We start from the raw sequence: 25,900 nt of genomic DNA on the forward strand, positions 1-25,900 counted from the left end.
ATAAGGAGGTAGCTTCACGCAGTTGCCACGAATGCCCTGAGACTTTCAATTCTTTCGTGAATGTTCTGCTTACAACAAATAAAGACGTGATGCACTATTTTCATCACGATCGATTTCATGACATGCCTACAGATGCAAAAACGCAATTCGTAGAGGAAAAAGTGTTCTTGACGTCGACGTATTTCATACATAAAAAAAGGTTTCTTAACGTGTACTGAATGCTTTTTAATAAAAAGACGCCAATTTTTGGTTTTTCGAAAGTTTTCCCTCTTTTGGAGTCTTTTTCATTCATTTAGTTATTCATTCACTGGGTTGCTTCCTAAGAATGTCACATGCTTGGTGTCTTGATTCCTGCGAATATTGACAGCGGACACTAACAGTCTTTGGAGACGGACAATGCAAGCAGCTACAAAACGTTTCAAACTTTTTTACCTCAGTGTATCATGAAAAATTTTACAAGTATGTTAAAAAGAGCAAATATTTTTTCCTTTTTCTTTTCGATTTTCCTACGTCGTAATAACATCTAAAAATAGCTGAACAAAGCAATTTCCCACTCTGTAATCCAAGATGACTTTTCTCCCATTGCGTCGTCAGGAAAAAGATTGTAATTTGTCATTTAACATTGATGTTTTTTCACCTGCCAAGTGAAGTATTTTTAAACTTAGAATTACAGCAAGCTAACACGAATTAAAGATGTTTTGTCAAGACTTAGACTCTTACATAATGGTAAATACTGGAGAAAAACGTGAGTTTCAACGAGACGGGATAAAATTGTCGAACTTTGTCTCATGGCTTATGAAGTGTTAACCTTTTGAATACAGGTTTGACTGTCCAAGCACTCAAGTGTCAAAATCAAGTTGAACTTTCGACTCCAACTGTGTAATATCATGATAAATAGAGAGTTCTTGCGCCTTCACTAGGCAGTTTAAAAAGGGTTTTTTCCGCAATCACAGAACAGCTCCTTGTTGGAAAAAAAGTCGCTTTCATTTCGCTAACAGCATTTTACTTTCAGGTAAGGCGCAAATAACAAAAGTTATCTTTTGGCTTCACATAATTTTCAAGTGTTAACTGAATTAGCTGAATTAGCTGATCAATTTTAGCAAAATATCAAGATGTTTCTTTCAGTGATCTCAAGAATGTTCTTAGTCCGGCCAAAGGAATTTTCGTGTTCGTAATCAAACGAAACTGCATTGAGGACAGACCTGATCAGTAAAAAAAATTAACCTCTCGATCATCTACGTCAAAAAGATTCTTATCCGAAATAGGCGTGCGTGTCATCTCGTTTTGTTGAACACACCGAAAAAGTGTCATGTCTTTCAGTTTCAATCAGCTATGAAGCAATATATCAGTAGTCACTTTTTGTACGACGCAAAATCTGGGGGAGGCACTGAACAGAAAGTTAGTTTTTTTCTTTATTTTATCCTGGGGTTCGTTTTTCAATAACTGTCTTCGTATGTGAACCACTCATCGACATTGTTTTAACTCGATGTAAGGCTTCTGGTCCCTAAAGACAGTGCCCTCTTAAAGACGCTAAAACCATGAAACTGCACATAACCATTTAACCCCTTAAAGTGACCAGCATTTCATTTCTCTTTTAGCTATCAATACTGAATCAAACATTAAGTTTTTATCGCTAACAATAGAGGCTCTTGATTGTTCGTCAAATTTTCTGTCAGCACAACCATACACCACCCCCCACCATCACCGCTGAGTAGTACCACAACTCAGTTGAAGACCAGCAAGTCATACTTCTGTTAAGAAAGCGCAAAAATTTATTAAGAAACAACATCGATGACTAGGATAAATTTAAAAGATGTACAAACCATGAGGCAATATTTAGCTTTCATCGAAATGTCTGCAGATTTATAAAAGCGAGATCGGTGGCCTTATAAATATTTTCGCCTACCAAGCTACCAAAGACTGAAACAGCCTTTACATTGACTTGAAAGGAACAAGATTTTTGTCTGTTTTCAAAGGAAAACTGAAAACTTTTAAGGAGATTTTAATTAAATTAAGTAAATAGTAGTTTTATATGCTATTCGTTTTAATCCATATCGTAAGATTTTGACGCTTCTTGGATATTAGGAAAATATTTTCATTTTATTGATATCTATTTCATTAAATCACCAACTAAGTGTTCGATCCCATGAAAAACTACCTCATCTGAGTTCCTTTATTAAATATTATTATCAATTACTATATTTCCCAAGTTTTCCTATTAGGTATGTAAAAGAGTCTTTTACCTTTTTATTCCTGAGTCATGTAAGAAAAAGTAATGATACAGAGCGGAAGTCCACTGATATTTTCTTAATTCACGTTGTTTACCCCTTCCTGGCAATCATTCATCTATCGCGGGGATTCTTTTTTTTCTTTTTTTTTTTCATCGCATGATCGCCTACATGTTGCATCACGCGGTTAAATCTTTCATACTGTAAATTACACCTTATAAGTTATGTAACAATACAATTGTTTTAAAGTGAGACAAAAGTAATTATGTAACCACCGGCCTACTTAAAAAAAAGGGCGCTGCCCTTGTTATAAAAAACCGTTCCTTGGTTTGGTACCAATGAAGACTACAGAAAGATCAGTTTGAATAGAGAGTGTCGTCTACGCCGAAATTGTGTTTACCTCGTTGGTCTGATTTTCCTATTCAATTTAGCTTTCATTCACAGAAAAACCGGAAAGAGAGCGAGAGAGATCGCTTTTTTATATCAGCGAGAAAATTTGGACCGGATGGCAGTTGAAAGCTGGCCAAAACTTACCCAGTGAGCGGAAAAAAGTAGGGTTTCTCTCACTGATAATTGACGTAGTTGGAAAAATTGTGAAGGAAGTGACAGTTCTTCAAAGATTTCCGGTGCCAGCAGTCTTGTTTTCATGCCCCCGATAGACATGCGCAGAGAAAACGTCATGTAGACCGGCCTGTTTGTAGAATCGTTCCCAGTCCTTAGTTAGTTTTTGTTCAATGAGCCGATAGAATACTGACGTCGTGATAAGGGTGTTTCCTGGGAAGGGTCGAGGAGAATCGATCTCCAATTTTTGACGCAACGCGTTCTCACTGAATCTTTCTCAAAATCAGCGGGGAATGAATTTGCCCTAAGCCTTGTTTCCACATACATTACGCACGTTTTCCTAGCGAGCACTTAGTGCGTGGATCTGCCGAGCTTCGACATCTTGCAGGGTTTAATTTTTTAATTTTGTTCGAGAAATAGGGTTCGAGAAAATTAATCAAGTGATTATGTCACGTGTTTATCTTTTATCGCAAACATAGGACAAACATAAAAATCCGATCTCTTATCGAGAATAGTAAACTCAGACATTCGGATTTTGCGCTCTGATGTATTTCTGTCGGTACTAAGCTACAGGGAACTCATCGGATATATGCCTTGTGTAGTCTCTTACTTTGCCGAGAAATAGTTTTCGCGATTTTCGCAAAAATTAACCACGCAAAATATTTAATACCTTGCTAGATATAATTCTTTGATCAACGTCAGCGTCATTACACATAATTATTTTGTTACAAAGAGACATGTCCACTGTTTTCAGTTTCTTTTTGTTATAATATGGTTTTTAGGATAGTGTCATCGGAAACTACTCTAATGAAAAATTAAAGCCAGTTGTGCCAGTTCTAAGACTAACAGTTTATAATGCAGATCATTATTTCTGAAATAATTTTTCTGCGAAGTTTAGTTCCTTTTAATAACAACTGCCTCGCCAATGGTGGATGAAGTGTAGGCATGTACGAAACAGTACTCACCACATATCGTCATCGATCAGACACTCGATTTCCGCGATTTTCCTTTTATCATGGCCGGTCACAACAACATCTAATGGATGTCGAAAATTTTTCAGAAGATCAGAGTATAATTGACGATCGAGCATTTCAGCGTTCGGGTCAGCAATAAACTTCGATATTCGGCTCTGTTACGTAATAGGCAAAGTAGCGGGCGGGGATAGAAAATTTTTCATAACTGTATAAGCTCTGCTTGATCCGTAAAATTTACCATCATATCTCTGGGAAGACCTGATTGCTATTATGAGATTATGCTCGGTTGAATCATGCCGCTTAAGATTCGAACTAAAGAGGAATTTCACGTCGCGCAGAGTTGGAAATTAAATTTATTCTCAACATTATGCAAATCAAACATGGAAATCAATTATTTACTAAAATTTCGTCGGGTTGATTAACCTAAAAGGAATCGATGGCTAAATGATCTTGTCACTAAAAAGTCATTCAGTGTGATCAACCCCAGGGGGTTTTGATAAAGGCCGCTTACCGCCATCTATAAAACCTCCCAACCGCCGTCTGCGTAGAAGGCGAGCAGGCTCTCATCTTTCCCTGGCACAGTATCATCGGCAGCCGATTATGAGAAAAGTTACCGACACATCTATAACCTCATAATTTTTCAGTCAGGCACGGAAACAACGCAGACAAAAAAATTAAAGTTAAAGATTTTGTTTTCACACGGCGATTGTTCCTAATAATTATTGCAAATTGACAGATAGACTTAATTTGACGAGATTTTGACGCGTACCTTCGATATGTCACATATCATGCACTTAACCACGTGTGCATGGATGCTGAAACACGTGGCAGCAACCTGGCACCCAAAATTTTTAAAGGTTAAAAATGAAATGAAATCTAGAGTAGACGACATTCATCATTTGGCCAATAGGTTAGTGCAAAACCGCGACTTTTTGTAGGCCAACTAAACCTGTGTGGAAAAATAATTACGATGAAAGCAAATAAACAAAATTATACCATAAAAAAACACTTATTGATCAAGGCGAGACGGATAAATTAAGCGAATTAATCGATTTTTCAGACAATTATAGCGATCGACGCATTACCAAACTTCTACCATGGTTTTTATTTTCATCATTCACCTCCAAATTATAATCCAGAATCTGTCATTTACTAGAATTTTCAAACAAATTTAAGTATTTAGTCTTCCAAGGCAAAAAATTTGTCGCCTTGTCACAGTTGTGCTCAGACTCTTTGCTCAAAAATTTCTCGCCCGCTATATGACGCCCACTCATCGCGCATGTCAGACGAGCATAAACACGCATTTTGAGTGGCTTTGTAAGTGTTTACCTGGCATGTTTACAGTGTATTTAGATATACAGAAGCCATATTGTATAAAATATATATACACATACATATATATCGTATTGCTATCATGGTCCCCTATCAACACAGTGACACGATGGTGATATTCTTTTGCAACCAGATAATTTTTTTTCGTCTAATTTCTTTTATCCCAAGAAAACACGAAATTACGAAGAACAAATTTCTATTTTGTGTGGGTGTTTACAAGAAAAAATATCGAATGGATTTTCAATACTTTGACCGAGTCCTAGTCACGGGTCAAAGTGTGTGTGAAAAAAAAATCTTGAAACATATGCGACCGAAGACTTTCCCGTGATATTAGATTTTTCGTGTTAAATAACATCACGAGATAAGTTTTTTATTAAAAATTGTGATCAGAAAAAAAATTTGACGGCCTCGGTTAGCTAAGCTTTATCCCACTGTTACGTAATAACCAAAATATTGATGGAACAAATCCTGTTTTAAAGCGAGATATTATCTCAAGAAATCTTTAAAGTGATGACTTGAAAATTTGGGAGATGAAAAACGCTGTTGTAACATTTCATAATCAGCGAAAATCACACCAAAATAGAGGGAAAACTTCCCCCCCTACAGCGAAGGAAGTTTCAAGTCAGATCCTATCCTGGGTCTACTCTGTAAACTAGTTTTATCGCCTTTTGCGAATTAGTCGAAAATGCGAAAACAAAGATTGCCTTGTCTAAGGGCAGCCAAAACATTATTATCAAATCCCTCACAGTGCAATGAAAGCAAATGCTCAGAAAAAGTCGCAAAAATAACGTCAAGTACATGTGACGGAGGGCGGCTTCAAGTAACCTTGGCCTTTTCAGATTTTTTAGGGCTTCCTTCGTTTCAAGGCATTCACACATCCGAAAATTGTGCGCTCATTAGGCTGCTAACACCCGCTTGTTCCGCTGGCAAGAAACCAATCGTGAAAACTGTACAGGCGGGATGGTTTTTGCCTTTTAAACAATGATTCATTCATTGCTCAACATACAAAGAACGATTGTGCTGTGTCACTGTTGTTTTCGGTGTTTAAACGCCATTGTGTGAAAATTCTTGGCGAAACGAGAACAATAGGCTACCATGGTTACTAAGTACCAAAATATTGCCATTCATCAGCTGATTTTATTTATTTCGTTCTGCTTTTGTCAAAAAAATATTTACAGCCTGCTCGAAGATTGAGTTTTTTCGTTAAAACAGTTACTCTAACGATCAGAGTCGGCGTCGCAAATTACAAAGCTAGCGGTTCTATATGATTCTCTCATGTATGTATCAGCAGTACATCTAACATAGTGAATCTGCATACAATATGTACAATTATTTTGGCGTAGAAATACAACTTTCAAAAGTAATTGATCGATAAAATTTTTCCGGTGTTTACGGAAGTTTATTTACTCCAGGCCGTGGTCTCGTATCATCATTCAAACGATGTCCATTGCGACAGTTCGCTTGAAGGCTATGCCCGTTTGATAGCATCTCTGAAGAGTTCATTCTGTCTCCAATTCTTGCCAAGATCCTTCCAATCACTTTGCACAACTCTTTATCCTCCGAGCTCAACTCACATGAAGCACAAACTTCGTTGTCTTGAGACTTTGTGCGAACTAATCCAGGTTTGCTTCGATCCATGAGCAACGCTGATAGAAGCCCTTAGAACGATCTGAGAACAGATGGTATAAATATTGTCAGACAGGTCGAGTTCGAAATTATTTTAGTCGAGAGGTGAATGATCATTAGCCTGACTGTGTTCTTTTGTGGGGTGTTAACAAATGAAATTGAAATTAACGGCTTCTGGGTCCATCGCACCCCAGCATATCACAGCGACTGCTCTTGTTTGTATATATACATTTTGGCTGTAAAGAAAGACCCGCTAGACTCATTTCCTATTCGGGATATCAAAATAAAAAACTTCGAAAGCAGATGGCTTGTTTATGGATATCGATATCTTGGATGAGACCTGGAAAAATAGGGTCGAAATTCTGTATTTTGATTAGAGTAAATTTTTCTGATGCAACTTACCAAAACGATAGACAATGATCTTGAATGCTCGCTTCGCGAGCCAACAACTTGTTGCTTGAAGTTTCAACCTCGAATCCAACTTGCTCGGCAGAGAAAAACGGTTAGAATTAAGGTCACTCTCGCTAATAATTACTTTCAGAATTGTATTAAAACCTTTCCCAAGTATGGGTAGAATTCATGGCAAGATCGATCGCTTGGACGACCGATCTTCTCTCAACGAATTTCTTGGCCGCTTGCACTGTACTGCTAAAAAAAGTTCCCGCGAAAAAAAATATTTAACTGCGTATAAATATATTCACCAATTTTTTGATGTCTTGCCAAAATAATATACGTTGCAATATTTTTGTGATTTTTGATTGGTTGGCATCAGGAAGTTGTCAGTTGTTTAATTGTTTTGAGAACAATAGCTCACGCGTGTGTTGGGCCTTTTGTTTCCCAACCAATAACAGTTGTTCTTTTAATGTGTAATCCGATGTCCACGTGCAAGAAATTGCGGTTCCAGTTTCAAAACAAGAGCACACCGAAACCACGTTTCCTTCAAGCTTCAACAAAGGCTATTGTCATTAATAATTCATAAATGGAGCCCTCTCACCTCTTAACAACATTTGCATAACGTTGCGCCAATGTGATTAATTTGACCAAGTTTTCTTGATTTCGATCGATGTTTTTCAATTTTAAGACGTGTTTTATTATGAATGATAATGTTTTCTCTACAGCGCGACATTGCGCGAAGAGCCATTTTTTTCGCTATGAAAGTGAAAATGATCGTCAGATCCCTTAGTGTGCATGTTTATTTTTGATTATGTAAGCAGTTTTTTCTGTTCCCGTTTCGCTTCGCCGGATCTTTGTAAACGTCTTTCAGCAATCGGCAATCCTAATCACTTATTCGTTGATCATGTCTGTGAAATTCACGCTATCAAAGAAAGCATTTATTTTTACTTTTTGGGTATTGGCAATCATTGCGTAGGGAACAATAAATATATTTCCCCACTATTGTCATTTCTACTGTTGTATATCCGTGAATGACCTCATTGGGTGATGAAAATGGTCGGAAGATGACTCGGATAAGCAATCGACAGGTCGTTGAAAATAGCCAATCAGAAATCACTAGATCCTCAAATCGACCAATCAAATCGCGCGCGGTACATCAGAGAAGATTCCTCTTTTGCTACTCTTCTTTGCCACTGCAGGGCTCGTTTGATGGTGATAGTTTTTTTAGTGCTTCTGCGCCAAGGCTTGCTTCTCCTTTCTTACCCTTCTCTGCTTTTTCTTTACCAATTGCTGTTCCAAGTAAAATACGATGTGTTTTTACATTGGCTGACTTCTGTGAGAGGTAGTTTTCTTTCTTTTGTACGGGAGCAGTTGGTTGTGATTCACTACATGGACGTAGTGCGTCAGCGCTGAAATACGCGACCACTTACGGAGGTTAGTCTAATGTTTCTTTTTCTTGTTTTAGTGTGAAGTTACATCTACCTCGATTGGCACTACTTTGAAGAACGAAAAAAACTGCTGGGCCAAAGCAACACTTTGCGTGTGACTACTTTCACTTTTCTTAACTACGATATTTCAAGATGGCCGGAGCGACAGCTGCGCTGAACAACGAGGACCATTCTCTTACGCCCAATACTTCTGAAATGTCAAGTTGTGACAAAAATATCATCGAGATAGCTCGTTCACTGACTCTGGACTATATTTCCTACCGGTTAAGGAGCAAACTTGAACAGAGCAAACTCCAAGGGTTACCTCGACATTTCCTTATTCCTCCTCAATCGCCCACCAACGTATTAACGAGTACTCTACGAAAACTGGCAACCGATACGGAGGCAAAGTACCCTGATTTGTTCGAATCAGTTTGTAAAAAGTTAGATATAACACCAGTCTCGGCATATCGTACGTTCGTCTGTGTAGCACAAGAGATTTTCCAAGAAGAAACGAATTGGGGCCGAATTGTGGCTTTGTATGTGTTTGGCGGAGTCGTGGCTCACCATTTCGTGGAAACGCAACGACCAGAAATGGTTCAGAAGATCGTGGAATGGACTGTGTCCTTTATTGCCCGTAACTTATTGACATGGATTAGAGAAAACGGAGGCTGGGTAAGTCGTAACTCTGAATTTTTCAAATTTATTCTCCTTTTTTTATTTATTTTATATTATTTTTACTATTTTTTGATATTTTTCTCTTTATCTCGCCTACCAGCTGCATCCTTGTAGTAATTTGCTGAATGCAAATTTCAGTCTATATTTACATTGATTATGAGTGAGACATTCATTTATTCTGTCAATGTCTCGTTTACTCTCGTGTCTCGAATTGCTGACATGTAGTATTTTAATGCAAATTCTACATGAAATTTTCTGCCTAGACAAAATTTATAGGACCTTACTAAAGTAAACAAGCGAAATTAAAATTTCCCTCGAACAGCGGGATACTATTTCACCTCAGTATGTTTTCTTCAACTTTCTCGACATAAACAATGTTTCTGTTTTCGTGGGCAGGTTGGGATCTTGATTTGATGGGATTATTTGAAATAAAATTAATTTGTAAGTCTAATGTAAGACAAATTTTCGGTTGAAGTATTTAAAAAAATTCCGTTTGTCAACCGTGGCATCACTATATTGCCCTATGGTTTTAATCTTTGATCACTCTCCAAAATTCAAGTAAAGATATTTGAAATTCTTAATTTGCGATTATGTAATAAAGCTTTAAAACTTATAGCGTGAACAAAACAAAATTGAACCATAAGTATATATCAAGTGACAAAATTTACTTTGTCTTCCCTATAGAGAGAGTTGTTCTTTTACTTTTTAGGTTTATTTTTAGTTAAGAACGGTAAAAATTGTTATTTTTTAGCCTTGCCCCAATTCACCATTTTTTTAATTATGAAGATATCACTGGCATTAAGTTCAGTATTTTGATATAGGCAAATAGATTAGTTTTTTTTTCTTGTTGTTTTTTTTAGCTCACAATTCTAGTTCATTGTTGTGCTTAGTTGATCTAAGTATTGCATAATATCTAATCTAGATTCATTGCCTTATTATCTTGCTGAAACAAAATTTGTTAATTTATATGTTTCATGATTTTATTTATCACTTTATTTTGCAAGTCTTGGGAGGTTGTGATATCATGCCAATATCTTGTGTTTCCTTTGGATGAAAGCTCTCTCGTTTATTTTTGTTCAATTTTTTCCTTTATCCTCAACTAATAGTTATCAGCTTTAACTCAGCTGGTCAAAGATGATCAGAATGACTAGCAAAAGTCATCTTTTAACTACAGTTTTTTTTCGATTAGCTCTTTGTAGTACATGCTGTTGGACAGACTTGTTGACATCAGCACTAGACATGATGTCTTAAAAATAGCTTTTTGAAATTTTTTCCAAGGTGTTTACAATATATCCAGATACTATGCTTTTTTAATTTCTATTTTGAAAATCAATTTTTTTTATTGGATCACACTCAATTATTAGTACAGGTATATTTTGTTTCTTTCACCTTTACTTTTCCCAATGTTGTTATAAGTGTCCTTGGGAAGGAGTTATATTCTTTTTTTATATGTTTTCCCAATGATAGAGTTGTCACCTTCCTTTGATGGTCCATAATTGATCTTGCAGTATGGTCACCTTAACAAACTTTGCAGCTGGTAACATTGACTGACACAAAATTGCAGTTATTCCAATTTGGGATCTCTGGGAGAGAGTTCCTTTTACTTGGTTTGGTTGTTGCTCCAGAACTTAATAGATTTCTCAAAAACTGCTGGCTTTATTACCATGCATGAGTCATTAAGGAGTGATTGTGGATATTATAACTAGTGTTCGTGTGTTACCTATTTGACAAGAAAGGGAATGTATATTTTCATCAAACAGTGTTGCTCACTTGTACATGCAAGTTGTCTCTTTTATTGATGATGCATGTTTGGACTTTGAATACCTTTTAGTGTATTTGTAGATCTGGCTTGATTATATTTTACTTCAGAAATAATGTATTAATTTAAGATATCTTATTTTTTGCAGGATGGATTCGTTGCTCACTTCTCTGATTCTTCGCAGTCACAAACCATGTGGAAGAGCTTATTCACTGTGGGAAGTATCTGTGCTGCTGGGTTAACTCTGTTAGCTTTAAACAAGTAAAACAATTTCCCCTTTTTTTTTTGTGCACTTGCTGTGACACATTCTTTGTATCTGCATTGGGACAAACTTGAAGGACTTGGTTATTGAATCTTTATCCTTTATCACAAATTGATGAGAATACAATTAACACAGAAGGTTGATCTCTACTTTTGGTATTTTTGGTTGCTGTGGCTTAGAGTCCAACCACTTTTACTGACTAAAAAAATCCACTGGGGATATTTTTGTTAATTGTTCATAAAATCAAATTATCATTGATACACATGTGTATAGTTACATGTAAATATGTTGTCTTTAATTTGGTAGTTGATAGAAATTAAACCCCCTTTAGTACAGATTTTTTGATCAGTCACAATGTAGATACAAGACATGCATGTCTCTTGAGAAACATGTGCAGCTGACTTCCTGCGGGGTTGAAAGAAGTAGTGATGCTGAAGAAGCAATTATTGCTCAAGTTGCTAACGAGTTATCAGCATCAAGCTCATTAGTCTAAGTTAAGCTTTTGAGCAATGATTAGAAACATTGGAAGTAGCTTTTCATGTTGAAAACTTAGTTTGCAATATTTGCTGAAAAAATCCCTAGAGGATGTTTCTTTATTGTTTTGCTAACCTTGCTCTCCAACATGAAAGTTATCAGAGAAGAGAGCCCAGCCTCAAAAATGTCCTTGTACAAGAACATTTGACCATGTCTACGATGAGCCAGCCCTACCAGGATGCTTTGTATTGTACTTAGAAAGGCAGAACAAGAGGAGATCATGATCTGTTTAAGTATGTGTTGAAAAGGATGAAATGTTATTCCAGACTTTTGTGGAAAATCACAATACATTTGCTCCAGTGCTTCTTTATCTACGTATATACCTCCTTCCAAAATGTTACATGTTTTGTCCTTGGACTTGTGTTTCAAGTTATCAAGTTATACTATGCACTAAAAGCTGCCAGCATCAACCAGGGACATTTGCTATATGCAAGCTGAGAACAACAATATTGGCCAAAGTTATGGCACAGAGTGCTGCTGTAGTTTCTTGTAGCTAATCATGATGTTCTGTCACTGATACTGATGGAACTTTTGCTGGATTCTATCGTATGTCCATCCAAGCCTTAAACAACCAAAAAGTTGTTGAAGAAACTGAGCTGTGTTTGATCATTTATGCCTAGGTATTTTTTGCTCCAGACATTTATGCATTGTAGTAGAGACTTGAAGAAATGTACTGAAATGAAATGGGCTGAACTTTGTATAGGATTCTTATGATCTCATTTACATAATAATGTTTAAACCTTGCTGCTAGGGTTGTGTCAGGTTATTGAGGCTGTAGAGGTAATAATATCTATCAACTTAAGTGCATCTTTCAATAATGTGAATTGTGGAGTTCAACAGATGTGCTGAATTCATGTCACTATCATTTTGCTGACTGATCAGGTAATGCAAACATAGCATGGGCTCAGGGCAGAAAGTTCTATTTATTGAAAGGTGCATTAAGTCCAAAAAGGCCAGGTTGGTAAAGCTGTTAGTGGTAAGGCTTGTTAGGCCCTTTGTAGGAGATCACAGGTTTCCTAGTCAATTATGAAAGCCTTTTTTCATTTTGTAGAACCTTTCTGCTGCTTTATTCTATGATAACATTTGTTGTCCACATTACTTTGCATTCTCGGACAGTGTGTTTGCATGAGTGGGGCAGTGTGGACTTTGAAAAGAAATTGTATTGTTGAGAACAATTGAAACAACCACTTGCACAAGGGTTGTTCTTGAGTTGAAAATAAAAGAATTACTAAGCAACACTTGTTTATTGTTTTTCTGTACATTCCAGTTACCTCTGGGTTTTCCGTTGAGGCTGCTTCTGACATTGGTCAGTTTGACAGTTTTACATGATGTTGAAGGTAAAACAAGTCTCAGCCCTCATTTAGGACATTGCCATTTGATGACATTTGTCAAAATGTTTTAAAAAAGGCTTAAAAAAATCAAATTATTTCTTTTGTGGCTTTCTTTTTTTAAGCATAGAACCACAAGTGCATTTATTTTAGATTCCTTTCTCCCTTGTTTTGTTTCTTGCTTGTTTCTTTCCAAGTTAATTCTTGAAATTACCCAAGAATCCCCGCCTTTCCTTGTGTGTTCAATTCATTGACGGGAGGCTAACTTTCATCGAGTTGAACAGTTCTTTCTCAGCGTGTAGGAGGGCGAGATAAGGTCGAGGTGATGAATCTCTATCATCTATTCACACATCTGTGAAATCACAATGGACAATAGTTGATCGCAGGAGTAAGGGGCTCTTAGTGATCGAGATTTTTCTCAAGTAACATCTCCATTTTAAACTTGCGAGAAATTTGAAACCCCTCTCCCTTAAAGAAAGCTTGCTTTTCCTTTCCTGCTAAGCTAGTCAAATAAAGACAGTACTCTCAATTCAGGATCTTCATTGTTTAATAGGAATGAAATTGTCGGGCGCTTCACGATGTCTAACTTGGCCAACGAAGGCCAACGACTCATCTCCAGTTGATTCTTACCCGTATTTTTGAGGGAGAGAAATTAATCATTTTTATCAAGGAGATCGAGCGAACTATCTGGGACCGAAAGATACGTGATGCGATCTGTTTTTTTCCGTATATCCGGGAGATTCGCGAGTAACTTAAGAAAAGTTAGCCCCAGTTCCCAATTTTCTCCCAGATACTCAATCTGAGGGAGTCTGGATACAGAACCTGAGTACTTTTTGTCAAGTACGAACCATCAATGTGTCGCTCTTAATGAAAATTTATAATGGCGGCATAATCCCTGCTTGTGACAACGACTTTTCCTATTTGAATCGAGTCATATTTTTCAACGCATTAGGTGAGAAAATGCAAAGACGGATATTGAAGAGCGAAAGCCCGATTATTGAACGTTCGTATCAACGGAAGCAGATGACAAAGCGTTCTCATGCAGCCTTCACGTGGGTGTTTGTCAACGTAATTTTGGCCGCAATTTTCTTCACTGAGTTGTAAGTTAACAGATATGTCTAATGAAACAAGGAAATATTACCCTTATCTTTAATCTTTCCATTTATTTTAATGTGGTTTGTAGTTTGCTTTAAGAGCGAAACGTTTTTATGGAGCTGTCATACAATACCATAATTATATATCCAACTGCCGCTTACAGTATGCAAGCCTTAGGCCTTCTTTGAATCTTGTAAGGGATTTTAGAAGGGTGTATAAACGGAGCGACTTATATCCGAGGGGGCTTGGAACTGGAATAGAAAAATACTTCAAAATTGGATACAACAGTGCTGATTAAGATACATTTTGCATTTGGTGGTTTTTAACCCTCTAACTCCCAAGATTTCATTAGAAATTCTCCTCACTGTCTGCCATACAATTTATGTGATTTTACTTTGGAGAATTTAATATTGGATTAGCCAATAATCCCCTAATTGATATTTTTCTTTATTCTCATTACTATGTTATTGTTTTTCCCTTCCAAATTTTGTTTAAAAAAAACAACAACAAAAACAAATAGAGTGTTTGAATTCAGAGTTTTTGTGGAAATAAGTGTATGTTTCAGGCATACAATATTGGGAGATACTTTTAACAAATTATCTCAAATTTTCAAAAATTTCAGGGTTTTTGGATCTGTGGCAGAATATTTTGAATTTGAACATCCTCTGGTGTGGTTTGTTGGTAAGTGAAGGCTTTGACTGAATTTTCATAAATTTTGTTTAAATATCAGACTGTACATGTTTCAGAAAAGGTTAGAGAAGACTTCAGATAATTGATTAATACTTGGTTTGTTAAAAGGTAAACTAAACTTAATTTAGGTAGGGTGGCCCATTCAACCACATGGCTGTTATCCAGAGGGGCTGTGGCATTTAAACTTGGGTATCACTGATGATGACACTAAGGAAACCAGCTTGATTAATTTAACCAATGTCCACGCTGTTGTCTTGTTAGCAGTATGACTAGTTGTAGTTTTTGGAGACATCTAAGGCCAAATTCTTGTGCAACTTAAGGTGTCAGTGTCCGAAAGTGTTAAATGCTAGTCCATGGAGGGACTAGCATCAAATTTATCCGTATGATATCACCCCTGAATCAAACATGAAGGTCAATTGAGAATAAACGACTAAAGAAGTTCTTGATTGTTAAACAAATTCTCCTTGTTAGCTCCTCAAGAAATGTATAGAGAACATTATGGAGAATATAAAATCATACTGATGTTAGGATGGAAAGGGTTAACATAAATGTTCTGGATCAATATCATTATCTAGGCAACTGCCCACCTACCCCTCCCCTAACTCAACAACAGTCAATTGACAACAAGTTCAGGTTAATGTTGGTTAGGGGAGGGGTAGGTGGGCAGTTGCCCAGATACTGATATTGATCCAATATTCCTATATATTTAGTTTGTGGCTTGGCAATCTGGTTCACCTTCTGTTTCATCGTGGATCTCTATCATTATATGAGACCTGTTCTGGGACAGAATAGTGTGGTGCTTTCATTGGATCAAAGAAAGCTTCTTGGCATTCAACCAACAGGTACAGAGTGAAAGAGATTTGTGAGACTTTGACAACTATGTTATTTGCACTGATGACTTTGATGGAAGTTGTAAGAAAATCTCTCCTTCCAGTATTCACTATTCTATCTTCCTATCCTTGTCAGCCATGCAATTCTTATCATGTTAGTTCAGAGAATTTAGTGTTGGATCAACTAGTTATCCAAAAATTGATATTTTTCTTTATTCTCATCACTCATCCGGTTGATATTGTATTGACATTGTAAGGAGAAATTCTCTCTTGGTCACTCATGTGAGTGAAAGAGTTAATTGACTATGTTATCAGTTGCATGTGAGAGTTGCAAGTAATCTAGGTTTGGACTTGATTTGTATTACATTGCTATGTGATTGGAAAAGAAAAAGAAAAAGAAATAAATGATGAAAAAAAAAACATAAGCCAGGCAAAGAGAAATGCATGATCATGAAAAAAATTTTTCAGTTTGAAAATCTCAACACAACTCATATTATCAGATAGGTGATGATCTGAATACAGTATCACCCCTTAGTCAAACATTAAGGTCATGAGAATAAAGGAAATGATCACCAATTAACGAAGTTCTTGATTGTTACACAAACTCTTCTTATCAGTACCTTAGGCTATGTAAAGAGAACAGTAGGGAGATTATGCATACTGATGTTTGGCTGTAAAGGGTTAAGAAACCACTCTCTTATAGGCGCCTCCTTCCAACCATTGAGATCCCCAAAGCCATGTTGTTCAAAGCTGGGTTAAGAAACCCAGAGTAAGTGTGAAATCTGAAATTAGATCTGAGACTTTAAAAGAAAAATGAATATAATTCTTTTTGTTTACAAATTGGTTATTGGATGCTCTAACAAGAATTATCCTAAAAAGGCTTTTGAACAAATACATGAAGAATCCAGGATTAAAATTTAACCTTGGGTTAGTGCTGATTGGCCTTTGAACAACTAGGCCATAGCTTACAAGGCCCCCCCCCTAAAAAAGATAAAAAAATAAGCCCCCTCCCCAATAAGCCACTTGTATAAAAAGTCCCTCATTGCTAATGAGCTCCTTCTCTTTGAGTGAAGTCCCCCCTGTTCAGCCCCCTCTTTAATAAGCCCCCTATCTGCTACAACCTTTCTTCTCTAATGAGCCCCTTGTAATAACCTGTAATAAGCCTCAGGGAAATTGATAGGGCCCCCCCATGCCCTCTCAAGGCCTATTTTAGTGTTAGCAGTACTTATTTTTTATACCCAAATCAAGCAGATGGTAAAAAAATTACCCAGATTCTTATTGAAGGTTTTCCTCAGAAACAGCATTTGTTCCAATAAAACTATATAAGATTTTGAACCAAAGGATGCAGGATTGGATGCTGCTATAAATTTCTTGATGTGGAAACTTTTATCCTCGTGGGATTTTGATTTTTAACTGCCACTTTGGAGTTGGGTCCATTCAGTAATTTAATCAAGTTTTAACTCAACAGACTCAGGATTCAAGCTGGCCCCACCTGAATCTCCTACTAGTCATGGATCTGCTGTCTCTCCTTCCATTATCCCCAGCACTTCCTCCCCCACCATGATTATGACTACAACCATCACCAGGACGCCACCTCGGCCTCATGGAACCCCACCAAGGGTAAGGATGCTGAAAAAATATTTCTGTGACATATGGTTTAGGAAAGTCAAGATTTTTTTCCTGTCACTTACTACAGGGTCCAGTCGCTATCTAGTATATAAGTGTTGAGGTAAGATACTAGGCTACCCTCTGCAAAGAGAATTGTCCAATGGAAAACATCACCCACCCTTCCATTGACCAAAGGAGGGGGGGGGGAGGTCTTTTAGATATAGCAATTAGTAGAGGATGCTTATGCAAGAGGAGTTTTGTATAATGCTTTTCAACAAGAAGGCAGGCAGAGCCATATGGGGTCATATGATAAAACTAAATGCAGGTGTTGTTTTGTTGAATATACTGTTGAACAAGATGCAATGATTGTCTTTCAGTCTAACAGTAGCTCACCAAGATCCCCCATAATGGGTACACCATCATTTTACAATGAGACAGTGAGCAGTCCTGATACAAGGTTTGTGACTCTGTTAATGTGTAGACTATTGAATATTGCAGACTGTCAGGGACTTGCATCAGGGATTCAGTAACTTAAGACTTAAGGGGGCATCAGTGGTTACAACAAAGTGAAAATAATGATCTTATGAATTAAAAGGAAATAAATTTGTTTTTTTCTTATTGAAGGTCAAGGCACTCATCCCCAGGCCGGTCACCATGTGAGTATCAATTCACTCTGACAAAGGGCTAATGCTCGCTACGTCAGCTTTTAAATTCCTTATGGTGGCCAATTCATGTTATCAACTTAGTTGATAACACCAAATTACCCTTCTATACTCTCCCACCAATGCAGCACCACAATTTTTTTGGAAGCTTACCCCTTTATTCACAAGTATCAAGCTGGTTGTGAAAAATTTGCTGCCTGATTGTGTGTACGTGTAAATCACTTTCTGCTCCACTGTCATAAGACCGAACCAATTGAAAGTAATCACAACAGCCAATCAGAGGGAGGGAAGGTACCTCTTAGAGCCAATGGGAACTCAAAGTAAAAACCACCAAATTGCCTAAAACACAGGAAAACGTGGGTGACCAAGTTGTAATTGATTTTAGTTTTGCATCGGATTGGTTTAGAGAGGGGTGGGAGTTTTCTAGACCAATCACAGGGCAAAGGAAATTGAAACCAATGCAATCCCAGAGTTCTTTTGACAAAACTGAAAATTGCTCTAATTTAGCTTCAGTTAATTTGAATTAAATATGGTTTTTATTAGTTCCCTCCAGTGATCACATTACAGATTTAAACTCACTTGAACAGTATCTCAGAGAACAACAACAAGAAGAGGGAAGATTACATAGAGGTAAATGCATTCTTAAGTGATAATTTTCATCATTCTCAATACCTGAGTGCTTGACTTTGTTTTAACACAATGAAGAGAATTTGCATGCTGATCTCTTTAAGAAAAAAAGAGTTGACATTGCACCGCAGTGCAAATATGTGAATTTTCATATATCTAAAATCTTCATTCACTTGGATGTTTATTTGGACCCAATTCATTGACCAGCTCCCAGTTGGCTGGTTAGCTCAATTGGTAGAGCGCTGCACCGGTATCACAGAGGTCATGGGTTCAAATCCCGTACGGGCCTGAATTTTTTTCAGGTCCTATTTATAACTACTCGTTTCAGTAGTGTTCTTAGCTGCGAGGATCTCTTAATTTCAACGAGTTGACATTTTTCTTTTGAATTTTTTCTTGTGAACTAGTTGCCTCATCAGATGCCCTTACACCAGGGCGTGGACAATCTTTCTGGTCTGGCTACCGACACGACTTTACTCCCCCACTTAGTGTATACAGGATTGCAAGAAGGTGTGTTTAGACTCTGTATTTTTCCAAGGGGTGCCATCTTGGTATCCTCACTGTGCAGTCCAGCATGGCAAACCCAAGATTTGTAGATCTAATCTTTGTGCTTTGTGTCCCTGCATGTCGCACTGTAGCTCACTGAAACTCAAGTACAAAGTTTACTGTACCCTGTTGAACATGCTTCATATTTGTATCACCTGTAGTCTCACCACTGTTTTGTTATGACAAGGACAATGTGGACAATTTTTCATCATATCTAATGTATTTTTATCATCACAGGTCACCCGATCTCAGCTCTTCAAGGGATGACGATGATGCAGGCTATAATAGCACCAAAGCTGATGAGGTACATTGCACATGGTCTCAATTGAACCATTGAATTTATTGAATTGTCTCCTAAGAGATCAAAGCTTCCATTTAATTTTTTAATAGAATATTTTGTGAAGTTAACCTGATATATTGTATATACCTCTAGTTGTAATTTTAGTCTTTTTCAAATAACAAAATCCCTTGTACTTGAATTTATATGTAAGGTGTTTCTTTCTGTATGTTTTTGTATTTCTTCTTTTCTTTTTTCTTATGTGATTTAATAACGCCTTTAGTTAAAGTCTTGTCCTGCCTAGATTAGCATTGTAGCTATTTGCAGGACATGAAGTTTTGTAAACCTTATATTTCTTTAAATAAATACATCCATTGTTTTCTTGGTACTTCAAATTTGGACGATTTAATGAACAGTTTATGAATGTACCTATTTCTCAGAACAATTCTTATCACTTTTAATTCTTTCAAGAGAATAGCTTTATTTCCCTACCCACCCCTTCCCCCCATTAGAAAATTGTATCTATGACACTGCTGCATGCAAGCAACAAACAAACGCCTCAGTTTCATGTTGTTTAATGTAAGATAAGTATGCCTTTTCTTTTCATTTTAAACTCACATTTTCCTGATCTCAGATTTGGACCCAATATGCTGTGACAAGAACAGATCTGGATCACTGGATTGAGAACTGCAGAAAGGTAGACATTATCCCTCCAACTCCTTAGATCTAATTGTTAATTCTCCCCTCTTGCTACTGCAAATTACCTTGTTAATTAATGAGAATTAATTATTAATTAATTATTAATGAGAATTAATTATTAATTAATTATTAATGAGAATTAATTATTAATTAATTATTGATGAGAATTAATTATTAATTAATTATTAATGAGAATTAATTATTAATTAATTATTAATGAGAATTTAGTCTTAGATCAAGATAACATCTTCTGCCTTATTATTTTGTGTATTCTTATTACCTGTTTGTTGGATAAGGTATAAACATTTTTGGGAGAAGTTACATGTTAATGACTTCTGGGAGTTTGAGGGTTAACAATAAAGCCTAATGCCAGGAGTCCGTATTCTCAAAGAAATGTATCTACTCAGTTTTACTCGTTACATTTTATGTTTTATTTTGCATGGACATTTTGTGAATTGTTTTCGCGTTCATTTTTTTGCCCAGTGTTATTTACATTCTCCTGGATTTTCTTTGCAAAATTTTTCTCAGGTTGGGATCTTTTTCTAAGTTTCACCGCTGAATTTTTTCGTTTACTTTTAAGTTGATATATAGTCAACATCATTTACAGTTGAATTTCCGCCGTTTTCCGTCCATCAGGTCATACAACGGTTATAGTTGTCTTTGCCTTCTCATTTCTGTTTCTTCTGTTATGTTATCATAAATTTCTGAGTTTTTAACCATGTGAGATCTGGACGCGAACATCGCGCGAGCTTGAAAAATGTTAACAAGCAAAACAAACAGGGCGGCTCGATACGGTCGCACGATTGTTCTCTAAAAAGGTGTATTAAAACCGAATAAAACGGTACAGTTTTTATATAATGGACTCAAGGGTTTCCAGCAACTATGCCCATAATATTCGTAGTCCTTTTATGCCTGAAAAAGGAGTCAACAGAAAATAAAACACCTGGGAAAAGATTATGGTTCATGCATCACTTGAAACAAAGTGGCGCGTTCAGACAATTAACTGTTTTTTCGCCAAGCCCAAACCGTTGCTTTCTATTTATCACTAGTTGTTTTCCATGTTCCTTTCTTTATCTGCTGTTCCCAAAAGAAATTTACTTTGTTCTTGACAGTGGCTTTGTCAAACGATACTGTGTCGGCTTGTGGAACAGATTGAAGCCGTTAATGAGACTCTCTGTAGAATTGGCTGCTCAGAACTTCAAGTTGGAAGTGAGTAATCCACCATTGTGCTTCAGCATTCCTCTCTCTGAGGTCCTTCCGTGGTTAAGGGGGCACTCTGCAGCTTCATGTAAAAAACTAAACAAATACATCGATCTTCAGGACCAAATGTAAATTTATAAACCGGACATGATAAATTAGGGAGCGTTATCCGCACTATCCCTCCCCTAGCTCGACAACAGTCAACTGATCACAATTTAGGGTTAATATTGGATTAGGGGAGGGGTAGGCGCGTAGTTACTCCTGTACTGACCTCGATCCGATATTCTAAGCTCTAGAAATTTTGCAGTAACAAACAGTAAGACTTGAATTTTTACTTTCTTGAATTTTCCTCAGCAATCAGTCTCAGCGCAGCCAGACAAGTAGCTGTTACTAAAGCCGACCAGGCTCCGACGTTACGGGCCATCATTCCATATTTAGAAGCTTCGAATAATCAGGAATACCTCGTGAAACGCCTGTCAGGTTTGTTTTAGCGGCTCCTTATACCATCTAGCTATTTTTGATTGATTTCTGCAAAACCATTCGCAAATATCGACGATGACCAATCAGAACAATGGAGAATAACTCAACGAGCCAATCAAAATTCAAGGAAAAAAGCCGCGGGAAAACGCGAGTGCATTGCGCTTTATGATGTCCATATTTGGATGCCAGCATAAATATCCTGTGCAGTTTAATGTTTAAAGGTCTTTTTTGTCAGCTATTTTGGTGAAAGGGTCTGTAGTTATTATGCTTGTTGTTGTATTTTTTAGAATTAGCACAAGGTGGTTGTATGGGTCTATACCGATGGAATTGCGGCGGGCAGTACAGAGGCAAATCGTGGGAACAAGACTTATTAGCTGATTCGCAGGTTTGTAAAGTAAAAAAATTCCCATCTGTGAAAACAGCGGAGAAAGGTCACACATGTATATGTGGACCAATTTTTGCTGGCCACCTCTTACATAGCGGTAAAATGTGTGTGCCTTTGCGAAGTTGAAACGGCTAAGAGGCGGCCAAAATAGCTACACGACATCGTGCTTTCAGGCTTCCGGAAGCAAAATGTCTCACAGTAGAAGAGGCTAGTAAGTCGGGGTGTCTGAAAACGCGTTCAATAGCGAATCAACAGCTATTGAGTAAACTTTGTGCCCAGGAAATTCGTAAGCTTTCCTTTCCCAACCTTGCATCCTTCGACAAGTGTCTCTGAACGTATCACTCAATTTTTTTCTGTCATAAATTTTTGGACAATAGTTAAACAATATTTCATTTCCTCTAATATTTTTCGGGGGAAATTGGCACGCAGCCGACCAAAATTGATCTACCATCTGATGTTCAGGTTTCACTGTAATGTCTTGGTTTTATCCGCTTTTTGAGAACTGAATCATTTGGGTCTGTGGGCTGTGGGACCAGCATCAAGAGTGTTTCGAAACCAACTGTTACCGTAACGCAAATATCGCGTCTTCAATTTGAACATTTTAATCCCTAAGAGTGACTAACATCTAATTTCTCCTCACAGTATCACCCCTGATTCAAACATTTAGGTCATGAGAATAATGAAACTGATCAACAAGTACAGTAGCTCTTGATTATTAGGCAAAATCTCCTCGTAAGCACTTGCGGAAATGTATAGAAAACAGTATGGAGAATATGCATACTGATCTTAGCGTGTAACGGGTTAATACCCAACTCTCTCTCCTAGTTACTTCTTCACATGTTCTGTACATATATGGATTCCCGCCTGCCTGCAGACCCCACGTTCCCGGATGGAAGGACCTTTACCGGGCTTCATTTCCTCAAGACTCCAGACAAACCAAGTAAGCTGGTGCATCTGTGGTTATCTAGTTGAGTTTGCGAAATTGAAGTTGAAGTTTGGTCTGCTTATGCGTTGTTGTTTGTGTTACAGATGCGCGAAAGAGTGACTTGTGTATCTATCAGTCTCGTCTTCATCCGCCACATTTCAAGGTAGCTAAGAAACGAATCAAATAACTTACACATAACAGGTAAAATAAGGCTGAGGACCAGAAAAACGGCTGATGCACTACTTTAGGTGACGGTGGTCGTGAAGCGCAACTTCATGTGACCTGTCATGTGGTATGGAAACGTATTTTCATTCTAGAACAAATTCTCTTGGCTCCCTCCGTAAATTTCCATACGGATGTTGGTGTTGATCTCCCCCCCCCTTTTTTTTTTAACCTCCTGTACATCGATTATGTGAACATAGATTGCACTGCTTCAGTGAGCTGATGAGAACATTTACAACTGATTACCATAACGTAGTGATCCATCAAATTATCATGCGGCCGATCACAGTTTAGGTCTCAATCAAACTTTGTTAAAAGCAGTGAAAACGAGATTATTACTGATTCATTAGCTAAACTTTAACAAAGTAATTAATATTTTAAAACTTTCTTTTGTGTTTTTCTTAGGTTATCATTGAAGATGAAGTCTACGATATGCCCAAGGTATGTTGTCCATACAAATGGTGCTTAACCCTCTAACTCCCAAGATCTCGTTAGTAGTTCTCCTTACTGTCTGCCATACAGTTCTTATGATGTCAATTTGGAGAATTTGGTATTGGATCAAGTAATAATCTCCTGATTGTATTCTTCTCTATTCTCATCACTTCTAAGCTTGATATTGTATTGATATTGTAAGGAGAAATTCTCTCTTAGTCACCCATTGGAGGTAAAGAGTTAACTCTCTCTTCCTATAAGGGACTATGGAGAAATTTCCCCTTACAATGATTCAAGCAGACAGTTGATTAGGAGAGAGAAGAACACCAAACAGGGGGTATTGTGCGAGTTTACATTAAAATTCTCAAAATTATCGCACTGTATAGCAAACAGTAAGGATAATTAACTCGTTACCTTGGGAGTTGGATGGCCAGTGTTTGTTTTGTGAGATTTCAGTGGATTCATTTCTACTTCAGATTTAGCCTTACATCATACGAGTTCTAAAGCCACACCCAAATACTAAAATATCATTCGAATATCAAGCATAATTCGGAATAAGGTTAGTTATGCTTTCCTTTGCCTTGTGATTGGTCCTTAAAACTTGTGCCACCTCACCCAATCAGATTCAAGACTACACCAATTGCGACCTGGTCACGTCCGTTCAGGCAGTTTTCTGTGTTAAGTTTGAGTACTCATTGTCTGTTTGTGACATTTTCTTTCGTTCTGGTTGTTCGTTGCGATTATGCATGATTTGCGACAAACAATCCCAAATTCGAATGCGCTGAAACATAAGGACACTACGATATTAATTAACTTTATTGCTTTTCTTTCAGGGACAGAACAACTTGTTTCACACCATCGTCTTCTTCCTTCACCACGTGAAAACCAAGCAGTATGGAATGCTGGGGTTAGTTGGACCATTTTCTGTTTAAATCCTGATGTTTTCTCTTTTTTAAGCCTTTGCTGAATTCGCCATGGTTTCATAGTCCCTCCATTTGTCAGGTAAATAAATACATACTAGTAAACTGTTGGGGAACCTAACAAAATTGAATGTGTTCATGCATGAGTTGTCGCATGAGGTTTTAGACTCAACTTTACTTGCATGTGAAGCCATTTTCAATTGAGTGTCGAAATTAATCTGGAATTGTTTTGGGTTTTCTTTATTTCGTTTCGTGATTGGTCCAGAAAACACGTGCCACTTTCTTAACCAATTAGATTTAAAGCTAACATCAATCGCGACGAAGTTGCCCGCGTTTTCCCGCGCTTTTGGCAGTTTGGTTGTTTTTACTTAAAGTTCGCATTGGCTATCAAAGGTATTTTCTTTTCTTTTGATTGGCTCTGGTTTTGGTTTTACGGAACTCACTTGAAAAGCGCTCCAACTTAATTCAGCCCTTCTGAGTCCATTGCAACGCAAATTTATGGACTCTTGTGCTTTTTCAGGCGAGTAAACTTGGGAATGTCCGGTGTGAACATTCTCTGCATTCTGAACATGAAGTGAGTGTAAACAGCAGTCCTCTCCAAATGTACGAGGTAAAGGAGCTAAAATGATTATTCACGCCAATCGCTTGGTCACCGTTTAAAGGAGAAAAGAGGGGAGCGATCCTATTGTCCAGCGGCAAGCCTTTATCAGGTTTGACACGTGATAATTACGTTATCTTGACTTCATCAGAATTTATGAGACCAGGAGTGGCGTATGGAGTTGTCTAGAGGAGCCAGTAACATCCATTTTGGATCCATGCTACTTATAGCACTTGCTGTGTGAACGTTGGCGTTTATTTTGGAGATACGTGGATATTCTTTTGTTGCAAATTAATTAAGGGAAAGAAGAATGAATTGCTGAAAAAGGGCAGATGAAACGCATTTTGTTTTTATTTTTATATTGACGGTACAGCTCAGCTATTAGAAGAGTTGTTCGAGAAATTTAGACCTGTCTGGAATAATCAATATTTTTTCTGAGAACGTATTTTCTTACAGTTAAAAAAACTTAATCTATTACCAGCATGAGGTTAAAAGCCTCTGGCACTAGATAGAATGCGCTTTTTCCTTGTTTTTTTTGTTTATCTTAGTATCACTTTTTTCGATGTTTGATTAAAAAAAAAAAGGCAGGAAATGGAGACGAGTCC

General features: G+C 37.3%; 2 protein-coding genes and 1 long non-coding RNA gene across 8 annotated transcripts; 2 read left to right on the top strand and 1 right to left on the bottom strand.

Annotated features, from left to right (window-relative positions):
* Window positions 1–6,212: 6,212 nt before the first annotated feature.
* On the bottom strand, window positions 6,213–7,431 carry LOC113666744 (uncharacterized). The gene is made up of 2 exons (XR_003445821.2): window positions 7,124–7,431; window positions 6,213–6,764 (listed from the first exon to the last, which is right to left on the bottom strand). It is a non-coding gene; the product is annotated as an uncharacterized LOC113666744 (long non-coding RNA).
* Window positions 7,432–8,303: 872 nt separating this feature from the next.
* LOC113666743 (bcl-2-like protein 2) lies at window positions 8,304–13,010 on the top strand. The gene is made up of 3 exons (XM_027182532.2): window positions 8,304–8,456; window positions 8,580–9,216; window positions 11,127–13,010. Exons 2-3 carry the CDS (start codon window positions 8,695–8,697, stop codon window positions 11,241–11,243), a joined length of 639 nt encoding a protein of 212 aa, XP_027038333.1. The 5' UTR covers window positions 8,304–8,456; window positions 8,580–8,694; the 3' UTR covers window positions 11,244–13,010.
* On the top strand, window positions 12,974–25,891 carry LOC113666742 (transmembrane protein 209). 6 transcript variants are annotated; one of them, XM_089206747.1, is made up of 20 exons: window positions 12,986–13,111; window positions 14,055–14,202; window positions 14,820–14,878; window positions 15,598–15,729; window positions 17,186–17,337; window positions 17,703–17,782; window positions 17,950–17,981; window positions 18,531–18,617; window positions 19,019–19,121; window positions 19,395–19,461; window positions 20,069–20,131; window positions 21,246–21,342; window positions 21,688–21,813; window positions 22,101–22,198; window positions 23,024–23,138; window positions 23,228–23,286; window positions 23,751–23,786; window positions 24,611–24,684; window positions 25,218–25,307; window positions 25,447–25,891. In XM_089206747.1, exons 2-19 carry the CDS (start codon window positions 14,063–14,065, stop codon window positions 25,273–25,275), a joined length of 1,578 nt encoding a protein of 525 aa, XP_089062873.1. In that variant the 5' UTR covers window positions 12,986–13,111; window positions 14,055–14,062; the 3' UTR covers window positions 25,276–25,307; window positions 25,447–25,891. The 6 variants fall into 6 exon arrangements, with proteins under 6 accessions (XP_089062876.1, XP_089062873.1, XP_089062872.1 ...); XM_089206750.1 differs by having other exon boundaries at window positions 12,974–13,111; window positions 25,218–25,891; XM_089206746.1 differs by lacking the exon at window positions 12,986–13,111 and having other exon boundaries at window positions 13,924–14,202.
* The last annotated feature ends 9 nt before the right edge of the window (window positions 25,892–25,900 follow it).

This window comes from Pocillopora damicornis, chromosome 5 (assembly GCF_964200805.1).
Source record: "Pocillopora damicornis chromosome 5, jaPocDami1.2, whole genome shotgun sequence".
Classification (NCBI taxonomy): domain Eukaryota; kingdom Metazoa; phylum Cnidaria; class Anthozoa; order Scleractinia; family Pocilloporidae; genus Pocillopora; species Pocillopora damicornis.

Bases quoted from the DNA above. Each gene is read 5' to 3' on its own strand.
- LOC113666743 (XM_027182532.2), top strand. From the start codon at position 8,695: ATGGCCGGAGCGACAGCTGCGCTGAACAACGAGGACCATTCTCTTACG. The intron at 9,217-11,126 runs GTAAGTCGTAAC...TATTTTTTGCAG, and splicing joins TTAGAGAAAACGGAGGCTGG to GATGGATTCGTTGCTCACTT.
- LOC113666742 (XM_089206745.1), top strand. From the start codon at position 13,970: ATGAAAATTTATAATGGCGGCATAATCCCTGCTTGTGACAACGACTTT. The intron at 14,879-15,597 runs GTAAGTGAAGGC...CTATATATTTAG, and splicing joins TCCTCTGGTGTGGTTTGTTG to TTTGTGGCTTGGCAATCTGG. The intron at 21,343-21,687 runs GTGAGTAATCCA...AATTTTCCTCAG, and splicing joins CTCAGAACTTCAAGTTGGAA to CAATCAGTCTCAGCGCAGCC.